This window comes from Drosophila pseudoobscura, chromosome 4, assembly GCF_009870125.1.
Source record: "Drosophila pseudoobscura strain MV-25-SWS-2005 chromosome 4, UCI_Dpse_MV25, whole genome shotgun sequence".
Taxonomy (NCBI): domain Eukaryota; kingdom Metazoa; phylum Arthropoda; class Insecta; order Diptera; family Drosophilidae; genus Drosophila; species Drosophila pseudoobscura.
This window is the reverse complement of record NC_046681.1, coordinates 25,191,856-25,202,292: the sequence shown is the minus strand read 5'-3', so window position 1 is coordinate 25,202,292 and position 10,437 is coordinate 25,191,856. Positions and strand designations below refer to the sequence as shown.

The following is a 10,437-nucleotide window of genomic DNA, read 5'->3' as shown; positions in this document are numbered from 1 at the left end:
GCTCTGATCTGGATTTATGCATTGGTTCCCAGCAAACTAGAATTTCTTCAAGCAGTGTTGGAAGTTTTTCTCTGACTGTTTTAAGTTGAATAATAATTTTGTATTACGAGTATTCTGGAAAGTGACAAGTACAAACTTCAGACAGAGTGAAAGTATTGAGTGTTAAATTTATCGGCTACAAAGTAGTTATCCGAGGAAACGTCGCCCTTAGTGGCTTGCATCACATCGTTGAGGGCTGCAGCTAAGCTATCCAGGTTGGTGGGGCTCACTGAAGTGAGGTTCATGCGACCCGAGCTCGGGACATAGATGTGTCTGTCCTTCAGCTGGCGGATCTGAGAACGGCTTGGATTCCAATATAGATGATATCCGTTCTGTTTCACCAAGTTCTGCCAATTTCCGGGGGTCTTAAGTTCTGCTAGCTTCTTTCTTATCTCGCCGCGCATTCGAGAGACCCTCTGGTGCATGTCCTTTAGGGTTTGGCACCTGGAAACGGAAAATCTATACAAAATGGTTCCATTTGATGGTTCTCTATAAATTCTTACCACTCTGAGCGGAGCTTCTCATCGGTCAGAATTTTTGCTACAATTCGACTAGAATGCACGGACGAGCACTCGGCATTTTTGTCCAACAGCATCGACTCAAATTGTCCACGAAACGCATGCACTTGGGCAACGTTTGACAGCACAACCATCAAATGCCCAACTGTCTCGTCTGGGGGTGGAAACAGTGATTAATGAATGACATTGGCTAGGCACTTGAGCTCTTCTTACTGTAGAGTCCAAAGTTCTTAACAAAAGACTGTGCACATAGCACATCGATGCCGCAGTCGGAAAAGAATCGCACTGGCCAAGCATCCTCATTGGGATCGCCACTGGCCAACCCAGGAGAGTCCAAGTGGATCAGGGGTAGCATTTTCTTGCACTTGACAATGTGGAAAAGCAGCTTCCATTCGTCCACACTGGGATCCTGTCCGGTGGGATGCTGCGAACATGCATCTAAAACGACCACTGCCCCATCCGGCGATGTCATCAAATCGGCCACCAATCCGTAGATGTTCAGCTCGCCTCTCGCATCGGAGTAGTACTGATATCTTTGGCAATTGAAGCCCGCCTCCTTGAATATCTGCCAGTAGATGGGGTTGCAGGGACGGGCGAGCAGACAAACGTCCCGTGTCGTCTTGTGGCGCAGAAACTGTGCGGCCAGGGCCAAGGCATCGATGCTGTTTTTTGTTTGTATGCCAACAACCTGACGAAAGAATATGCAATAAACACTCTAAAATCCATTCAGACAAGTGTGGCCTCTTTCTTCAGTGAAGAAACGATTAGCTTACTCGACCCACTGCTTGTGCTGGAGAAGACTTTCCGAGGACCATTTCAGTAGCTGCATGGAGAAAATCTGGATTCCCCAGTGGCGGAAGCGGTTCGCTCGAATTGAAATCATTGCAGGCAATACTGATCTCAGCCTTTTTCACCGCCTGAAACGTCTGAGCCTTGCCAACCTCATTTCGATACACCTCATGTGCAAGATTCATCTTCCGCGGCGATGAATCCAGCTGGTAGTCTTGATTAAGGTTTTCCATCTCGGTGGGCGTGGCTCGCTTAAGGCAGGCAAATGGCGATAACCTTTCTCCATCATTTCGGCGTCTTCCTGTGGCAGCACTACGATGACTTGAGGACTTGACAACGGTCTGCAGCAGAAGACTATGCCACACGGATAAGATCGCACTCATTTTGAGTCAGTCAGCCAGAACAGCGATAAGGTCGAGATCGACTATTTTGAATTTAGTCCGTAGGTGGGAAAATCTAAACAATTGTGATGATATTAATACCAAAGGGTACTGAATAGTAGATAGTAGGTGATGGCTACAAATCGGACTCAAGCTGACAATGTTGCATCGCAACACAGTAACAAATGCAAATCATAAGAAGTATGTACATCAAGGGGGTCAGGACTAGAGTAGATGATGATCTGCTCTGAACGCAATACCGTTATCTATAACTATATCCCTGAGTGCTAGAGGTACGGTTAAATGTTGGGCGCTAAGACATCTCCACACTTATCTCTTCTTCCGATCCATTACAAACCAAACCAAACCGCATAAGCATTATTGGTAATATGGATAAAAGTAATATGCTGAAAAATAGCAACAATAGGGAACGCTTGCTTTTCTGGAAACTTAATACATTTATTCGATTAATTATAAAGTTAGTGGATATTGTTGAACCAAAACATTTTACATGGTGCAAATAAAATGATCAGCATCTATGCTCGAGTAGATATGGCCCTCCGAAATCATAAAGTCCAAAATGTTGCTAAAAATTACCAAAATACTTAGAAAAAACATCAAGGAAATGCGCAGAAAATGTTTGCTTACGTCAATTCGGAATCACTGATGTGGGAAAACTTGGCCTTCAGCTCCTTTCGATTGATTCCCTCCTCGGACATGTTGCTCTTGATGGCCTGGAACACCGCCTGCTGCTTGGGATCCAGCCCATTCACAATAGCCGTGCTCTGAGAGGCGGTGAAATCAGGGACCATGGCAGACGAACCGCCCTTGTTCTGGTAATCCTCCGCCTTGTAGCGGGCATTCAGAGCCTCAAGTAGGTGGGTGCACACCTCATTGGGATCCAGGACGGGCAGCAGCTTGAATACCATCAGCGATTTCTGGCCCGCCTGCGAGCGTGTGGTGCCATAGACCTTGACGTAGTTGTTTAGCATCACTTCCGGTGCCTTGAGGGCGTCGCCCTCCTCCAGCCAGTAGTGGGCATCGATCCGACCACTGTGGTCCTCTAGCGTATAGGTTATCTTGGTGGAAGAGGTCTCCACATTCCGAACGATTGCCACCAGACACGCCATGCCAAATTGCATGCCGAATAGCTCAATATTCCCTTCGGGTGCATCCACAATCTGCTTTATAAACAAAGGCACAATTCCCTAAGAGATTTGAGGCACATTAATACACGGATTCTAATTAATTGTGCTAAAATTCACTCACCTCTCCTTTTTGATTGCTGGCGGCGCCCGCCGGTGCCGTCTGTGTGGCATTGAAATCACCAACTAAAATATGAAATAAACCTTAAGTTCTTTTATTTCCTTAATGGATAGTATTTAACTTACACGAATCATTCATTTTGCTCAGGTGTTAATAGTTTTCTAATAATTTCAGAAGTGAGGGTTCCGTAAACAACAAAATGCGCCAAAATGCACTGCAATAGTGTGACCGAGTGTCGAGACTAGAGAAATAGTTATTTTTTCATATAAGCCGACAAGAGGAAAAACGCGCGTATTAAAGAAATACTGTTTGATACTAGATTTTTTTATTCTCCTTTCTACCTATCCTTTTTCTTTGTGGGAGTGACCCCCACTTTTGCAGATGGACAAATATCTTTGTTCAAGCATTGACCACAGTTGGGCTTCAATGGCGTACAAACTGTTTGACCGAATCCCACAAACAAATGATTGACCTCCGCCCAGAGAGTGGAGGGTAACCAGCTCTCTAGAGCAACACGGGTTTGCTCCGGCTCCTTGGTGGGACGTGGTAGCCAGCCCAGGCGGTTGGATATACGATGGACATGGACATCGACGCCGATTCCAGTCAGCTTGTCCCAGGCAACGGCCATGCAGATGTGGGCCATTTTGGGTCCAACGCCGGGCAGGGCTATCAGCTCCTTGGCATTGTTGGGAATATCCGAATCGTACTTGTCGATCAGTATCTGTGTGGTTTGCTTAAGGTACTTGGCCTTGTTCTGAAATGGTTTTTCTTAAATGATAGAGATCTTCCAATGCGCTATAGGAAAGAATCTACCTTATAGAAGGACACGGGATGTAAAAGGGTCTCCAGTTCACCAATTGGCATGTCTTTCAAGCTGTCGGGGGTAAGTGTGCGCGCCTTCAGGCGATTCATTGCCTCGTAGGTAGTTTGATCTTTCGTCTGACTGGAAAGCATCAAAGCCACCAATTTCTGGAATCGTTGTGTCTGTCAAGGCGAAAGGATGATACAGAAGTGTGAGGTAGAAGATGTACATATGTGATATGTACTTTAAAATCAGCAGTTGTGTCGGCACATTGATGACAGCCCATTGTGTCAACAGGGGCAGCATTTAGACTCCGCATGGAACGAATGTTCTCCAACTGACGATACCACATGGACTGGGGCGACACAACTTCTTGGTTTACCAGAGGATCAATTTCATTCTTTTGCTGTGGTTCAATCATCTTGACCTGCTCTTCTACTTTCTTCTGTTTCCTTGGTTCAACTTCTTTCTTGATCCTTGGCTTTGTATCCTTCTTTATTGGAGCTTCGGTCTTAATTGAAGGCGTTTCTGCCCCACCCGAAGCCAAAGCGACAATCTTGTTATTATCCACAAATGAACGCTTTTTCTTTTGGGGCACTCGAGGAGTCAAAATCTCCTCCTTGGTGGAAGTTTTTCTAATGGCCTCGCCATTTAGTAAGCGCTGCTTTCGTGTTTTTATGGGAGAAAAATATAGGGGACCAGTGGACGGTGCGGCACCTCCTACCAGATCCTCAATATCCTGTGGACGATAAAATACGTCTTGACTTCGATTTCAATTCAAAATCTCCGCACTTACCCCCACACTGCCATTTTCCCTCTTAGTTATTGTTTTTGGCGAAATTACGGCACCCTGTCTGGCCAATTTGCTGGCCAATGTGAGTTTCTTGACATTTTTGGCCATATTGCGTGAGACTTGTGCGGGTTTTTTTATGTTCACTTTGATTTTTGTTTATAAAAAAGCATGTAGTGAGAGTGAGAAGGATATATGTATGTATGTAAACAGTTTTAAATTGCAATCTGGTCACACTCCTTGATTGTCTTGTTGATGTTTTCAAAGTGAAATAGGTTTAATAGAAAGGTTCCAATTGAACGAACAGAACGAGAAAGAGCGGTGCAGGAAAACTTGGATGATCAGTTCTAAGCGATACATAATATCGACCAGGAGAGAGCAGAAGGCAACACAAACCTCTTCGGCAAATGAAAAAAGCAAAAAAACACAAAAATCGAAAGTAGATTCAATCAGCCATACAGCACAAAAACCTACAGTAGATTTAGTCATTCATTAATGCACAAAAATCTGCTGGAGATTCAATCATCAATACAGAAAAGAGTCCTGTGATAGATGCCATCAGCATGGATCAGCATAACACTTGCGGTGACAAAGTGGTGCATCAAGAGCTGCCACTCATTTGATATATTTGCCGTTGAAGGCTTGCATGATCTGTTGCGTGTGTTTCTTAAAGCCTCGTCTCGATATGGACCTAACATTGACATAATGGAGAGCCTGCCGCATCCGACATCAGTCGCCCAGGTCGCTTCGGAGTCATTTGGACAAGTGCTTTCCACAATTAAAGGAGAACTGGCTCAGATCAAAGAACAGGGCTTCAGTATTACGTCTGATATATGGACTGACATGTTCTTAAAGCGGTCCTACATTAGGGTGAGTATACACTATATACACGAGCACAAACTCTTCAACCGACTGTTGGCCATGCGTTCGATGGACGGAGAGTCGTTTACAGGTATTTACGAGTATTAAAGTCAGGCAATTTGAATATATTTACATATGTGTAACAATCGCAGACCAACAAATTCAGAAGGAAGTGGAGGACTGCCTACATGACTTTAATCTCGATTTGGCTGGACCCATCATTGTGACGGATCGTAGTTCGGAAGTGTATTCTGCATTCAAACACTTTGATCACATTTATTGCATCAATCATTTATTGAATAACGTTGTGGAGAAATCATTCAGAGATGTCAAGGAACTGGAAGATATGAAGCTGCAAGCGACGGAACTCGTTAAATACCTGAAAATATTACTGGAAAATGTTAATCTAAAGTCCAGCCTACAAAGTGATTATCCCACTCGGTGGAATAGCATATTCTATACACTCAAGTCCATTGAACGACTATCCACTTTCGTTTTTTTTTGTATGACCATTTTCGTTAAAACCTTTTTTTACGTAAAATCCAATAAAACCAAGTATTTAAAAAAACCCAGTCAAGTAGTAAATAGGTTCATTAGTCGGAGAAAATCATGTGGGCAGGGCTAAGAGATTTAAAAAGCTAGTAATATTCCAAGGAATATCAAAATAGAGGAATATGTATAATATAACTTGGATTCGTCAGTATATTCATGGTATATTTTTAAAATGAGACGGTATATTTTGGTATATTTCTGAGGGTCGGGCGGTATATTTTAGCGATAAGCCCGCGGCCACACTGATCCCTATAGAGCGCACGTTTTGTTTTGTTTCCTCAATTTCGGTGAAATACGAAATAAAAAGCCACGAATATGGCTGCCAAACCAGCTAGCAGTGAGCTCAGCATGGAGAACATTTCACTGGAGGCCCTTTCGCTGAGCGAAGGCATCCAGGACTCGCCCGTCTGCATTATTGTGCTGGGCATGGCTGGTTCCGGCAAGACGACTTTCACGCGCAGCCTCATCCAGCACGCCCAGGAAAAGTTCAACCCGTATGTAGTCAACCTGGACCCCGCATGCCGCGAGGTGCCGTATGCGACGCACATCGACATCCGCGACACAGTAAACTACAAGGAGGTTATGAAGCAATATCAACTGGGACCCAATGGCGGTATAGTGACGGCCCTAAACATGTTTACCACCAAGATGGCCAAATTCGCAGAGCTGGTGCGTCGGGCCGGGCAGCGTGGCCACAAGTGGTGCATCATCGACACACCTGGCCAGATTGAAGTTTTCACCTGGTCGGCCTCGGGCAACATCATTACCGAAGGCTTGGCTACCATGTTCCCCACCATCATTGTGTATGTTATGGATGTGGTACGCTCCGCCTGTCCCACCACCTTCATGTCCAACATGCTCTACGCCTGCTCTATTCTCTACAAGACCCGGCTGCCCTTTCTTGTGGCCTTGAATAAGATTGACCTTAAGGACTGCAGCTTTGTTCAGGAATGGATGACGGACTTTGAGGCCTACCAGGATGCCCTCGAGCAGGAGCAGAGTTTCGTGAACAACCTCACACGCACCATGTCCCTCACTCTGGACACCTTCTACGAGAACCTGGTCACCTGCGGTGTCTCGGCCAAGACAGGCGTCGGCTTTGCCCAGCTCATAAAGCATGTCCTCGACTGCGTGACGGAATACGAGAAGGACTACAAGCCCGTGTACGAGAAGATGCGAAAGGAGCGCCTTGCCGAGCAGCAAGCCACGCTACAGCCACCTTCCACGGTTGAAGATTCGGGTACTGCAGTTCCCATGGGCCTGGACCTCAAAGATCCTCCTCCTTACTCTGGCAACAACATGTTCCTGATGGCCCCTGGCCTTGTGCCGCAGCAAATGGATTCTGAAGAGTTCGAGGATGATATGGAGACTGATGCCAAGGGCAACACCGAAGAGCAGAACTTTCAGACATTTGTCCAGAGTCACCTGACGGCCCAGAAAACCAAGCGCAACAAATTCATTCAGGAGCAGCAAAAGCCTTAACGTGATATGCAGAGTTGAATATAAATATTTTGTAGGACTTAACCATAACTTGTTGTTCCGAAGTGACCCCCAAACTGGAGGTGAGATAATATAATATAATATATTCTATGTAAAGAATGATAAAACATAGTGGATCCAAATCGATTTACTTTAACTTTCAGCAGGCTTGAATTCTCTTATTTATTGAATGTCTTGAGCTCGTAAAGCCGTCTTCTAAAGAATCTGTTTCCATATCTTGTCTTGTACCTACATATACCCCACATGAATTTATTTATTATTTCTCCTAACTATTTGCGGTTGAAATATTAAATTTCGTTCATGGGTTCATTGGAAATTTCCACTATTTTTAGTATGTCGCCATTGCTGAACTTCTGCTCGTCAACAGCACCAGCCACCAGCTCCTCGTCATTTTTAATTTTTTCAACCGACACCGCCTCTAGGATCACGCGGTTCTGTCACATAAATGAGATGCTGACATTGAGGAACAAGATGCGTTCTCCCGCTTGGGAGGAAACGCAAACATGCCCCAGGACGCAGTCGGAGATGACCTAAACCAAGTATCGTATTCTTGATTCCTGCGATTTCTTTTATATGAAACTTATTCAGTTTCTTGGAAAACAGTTTGCCTTGAATAAAACTTGACCGAAAAAATGGTAAAATATATACGCTTGTCACAAAAACCCCAGATCAACTAAACCGGCAAATTGGTAAAAGATGGAAAAAGCATATTTATTTTTTCCGCTTCGATAAAAATTCCCCATTTCCTAGATATTTAAGCAAATTATAATGTTGCCCAAGACGCTGTTGACCTTCGGGCGCCGTCTCGTTCATCAGAAGTATATTTTTAAGGGTCCCATACTCCGAGCTCTACGGGAACCCGAATGCAACTCAATTGAGGTACCGCAGGTGGAGGAAGATACCGCTACAGTGCAGCTGCCTGACTATATAGATCCAAAATGCCTCCAGCCCGTGACGGCTGGGAAAGGTGTGCGTCTAAAGAAAACTGTCAAGCATCAGGACGAGAAACAGAAAAGCTATGACTACAAATATCACTCCTACTCTCTATACGATTTACACGAGGCCACAACGCGTTTGGCTGCGGAACAGTCGAAGAAGAAAGCCAAAAATTAGTAATTCTGTAAAGTTCAAAATGGTAGTCAACAAAAGTAGCGACCAGAAATCTAGGCAAATAATAAAATTTTGAAACAATACACGCAACAGCTCTATTAAACTGAAAACTGGATTTTCGAAAACCAATTGCTTGATTGATTGATTCAACTTTTGTTATTATTAGTATTATGTTTTACCACTAGCCATACAGTATACTTACTATACAGTATAGTACAGTAGTGCCCAATTTAATAGAGATATTTTCTGACGATATCTATCAAACGTAAAAATAATATTTGTTGAATATGAAGTAGCCTTAGTAAATTCATTCAAAAGATAGTTGCACCCTCATATATTTTCCAAATCAGATCAGAAAAGCACGTAAACATGTACAAGTTTTTCTCTCGTCCTCAGCTCCGTCGCCAGTTTAGCGACAAGGCGAAGATGAGTAGCAAACTCTCAAATACCAAACGTCCACCTAAGGATCCCCCAGATGAGGGTTACGAGCCGACGAGTATCGATCATGATGGTATTAAAGTGCCGGACTATGTGAGACCAGCAGCCTTTCGTCAGTTTTGTGGACCTGATGAACAGCTGGGACCAGGAGCAGGGAGAGGTTTAGAATACAAGAATGGCCAATATTTTGGCTACCATCGATTCTCTTTTGCTGAGCTGCAGAACCATGCCTTGGAGATGCGAGACGACCGCCGACTCAAAGGGGGAGTACACGACACAATTGAAGAAGATGAGGAGGAGGAGTGCGATTACGTCAGTATGGAGAACATGAAGAAACTGGAAGCGGAGTGCGATAAGATAATCGCACAACAGGCCAAGGAGCTGGAAGAAGCCGAACAGAGGGCTAAGAAAAAGCAGGAGGAACTCTGCAAGGAGCAGGAAGAGAAGCAACGGTGCGAAAAGAAAGCGGAAAAAACAAAAGCTGTGAAGGTCAATGCATTGCTAGAGATGACAGATGAACAGCTCAGAGAGTGGTGCGATAAGTCCCTCCAGGCACAACTGGTGGAGAAGAATCAAGGGAAAGAGAATAGCCAGACGGCTAAGTGCGAAGCAGAAGAAAAGCAGAAAATGGAAAAATGCGCTGAAGAAGAACAAAAGAAAGAGCAAGAGGAATTGCAGATGAAATGTGAGGCGGAGCAAAAGAAGAAAAAAGACGAGGAGTTAAAACCTAAATGTGAAGTGGAAGAAAAGAATAACAAGGAAAAATGCAAGGAAGAAAAACAGAAGAAAGAGCAAGAGGAATTGAAGATGAAATGTGAGGCGGAGCATAAGAAAAAAGAAGATGAAGCTAAAAACGAAAATGAGGATAAGCCCCCTTGTGGAACAGATGGGAGCAACAAAAACAAGACATAAATATAAAAAAAGCAAACAAAAAACAATCAAATTCCACACATTCTGTAATTGTGTCTCAAAATTCATGGTTTCAATAATGCCGACTTCTAGATAACTCAAACGATAAAAAAAATTCGGTATAAACGTTAGAAGTGGTACGGATTTACATACATATAATGGCGATCATCAGTACATTCAGTAAAGACAAGAACCACCGAAAACTCTCCACACTGGTTGGGGTCTCCGCTTAATCAGGCTCAACACCTATACAGTTTGAGAAGCACCCATCAAACGTATTCTTTCGTCATTAATCCGCCTTGAGTTTCAACTTCCACTGGCAATTTGAATTGTTAATAAATTCGCATAAAATCAATCGATTCGATTTCTCACAGCTGGGTATAACGGAAACCCCAAAACGGGGACGGGGTTGCTGCACAATTTCAGGGACAAATCCAACGCCCAGAGCAAAGCCGCCTTAGGGGTAGTGTGGCGAGAGTTCTG

At 44.1% G+C, this 10,437-nt stretch overlaps 5 protein-coding genes across 5 annotated transcripts; 2 read left to right on the top strand and 3 right to left on the bottom strand.

Moving 5' to 3' along the window:
- Window positions 1–75: 75 nt before the first annotated feature.
- On the bottom strand, window positions 76–1,822 carry LOC6903075 (aspartate aminotransferase, cytoplasmic-like). The gene is made up of 4 exons (XM_002132757.3): window positions 1,331–1,822; window positions 771–1,245; window positions 543–711; window positions 76–483 (listed from the first exon to the last, which is right to left on the bottom strand). Exons 1-4 carry the CDS (start codon window positions 1,727–1,729, stop codon window positions 138–140), a joined length of 1,389 nt encoding a protein of 462 aa, XP_002132793.2. The 5' UTR covers window positions 1,730–1,822; the 3' UTR covers window positions 76–137.
- A 338-nt stretch (window positions 1,823–2,160) lies between these two features.
- Window positions 2,161–3,246, bottom strand: RPA2 (Replication protein A2). Its single transcript, XM_001356806.4, has 4 exons — window positions 3,118–3,246; window positions 2,996–3,057; window positions 2,375–2,934; window positions 2,161–2,312 (listed from the first exon to the last, which is right to left on the bottom strand). Exons 1-4 carry the CDS (start codon window positions 3,128–3,130, stop codon window positions 2,234–2,236), a joined length of 714 nt encoding a protein of 237 aa, XP_001356842.2. The 5' UTR covers window positions 3,131–3,246; the 3' UTR covers window positions 2,161–2,233.
- Window positions 3,247–3,286: 40 nt separating this feature from the next.
- Nthl1 (Nth-like DNA glycosylase 1) lies at window positions 3,287–4,789 on the bottom strand. Its single transcript, XM_002132756.3, has 4 exons — window positions 4,591–4,789; window positions 4,039–4,533; window positions 3,806–3,976; window positions 3,287–3,746 (listed from the first exon to the last, which is right to left on the bottom strand). Exons 1-4 carry the CDS (start codon window positions 4,693–4,695, stop codon window positions 3,330–3,332), a joined length of 1,188 nt encoding a protein of 395 aa, XP_002132792.2. The 5' UTR covers window positions 4,696–4,789; the 3' UTR covers window positions 3,287–3,329.
- A 1,425-nt stretch (window positions 4,790–6,214) lies between these two features.
- LOC6903072 (GPN-loop GTPase 1) lies at window positions 6,215–8,690 on the top strand. The gene is made up of 3 exons (XM_002132754.3): window positions 6,215–7,559; window positions 7,830–8,186; window positions 8,248–8,690. Exon 1 carries the CDS (start codon window positions 6,313–6,315, stop codon window positions 7,477–7,479), a length of 1,167 nt encoding a protein of 388 aa, XP_002132790.2. The 5' UTR covers window positions 6,215–6,312; the 3' UTR covers window positions 7,480–7,559; window positions 7,830–8,186; window positions 8,248–8,690.
- A 189-nt stretch (window positions 8,691–8,879) lies between these two features.
- On the top strand, window positions 8,880–10,309 carry LOC6903071 (vicilin-like seed storage protein At2g18540). Its single transcript, XM_002132753.3, has one exon. It carries the CDS (start codon window positions 8,977–8,979, stop codon window positions 9,955–9,957), a length of 981 nt encoding a protein of 326 aa, XP_002132789.2. The 5' UTR covers window positions 8,880–8,976; the 3' UTR covers window positions 9,958–10,309.
- Window positions 10,310–10,437: the final 128 nt, after the last annotated feature.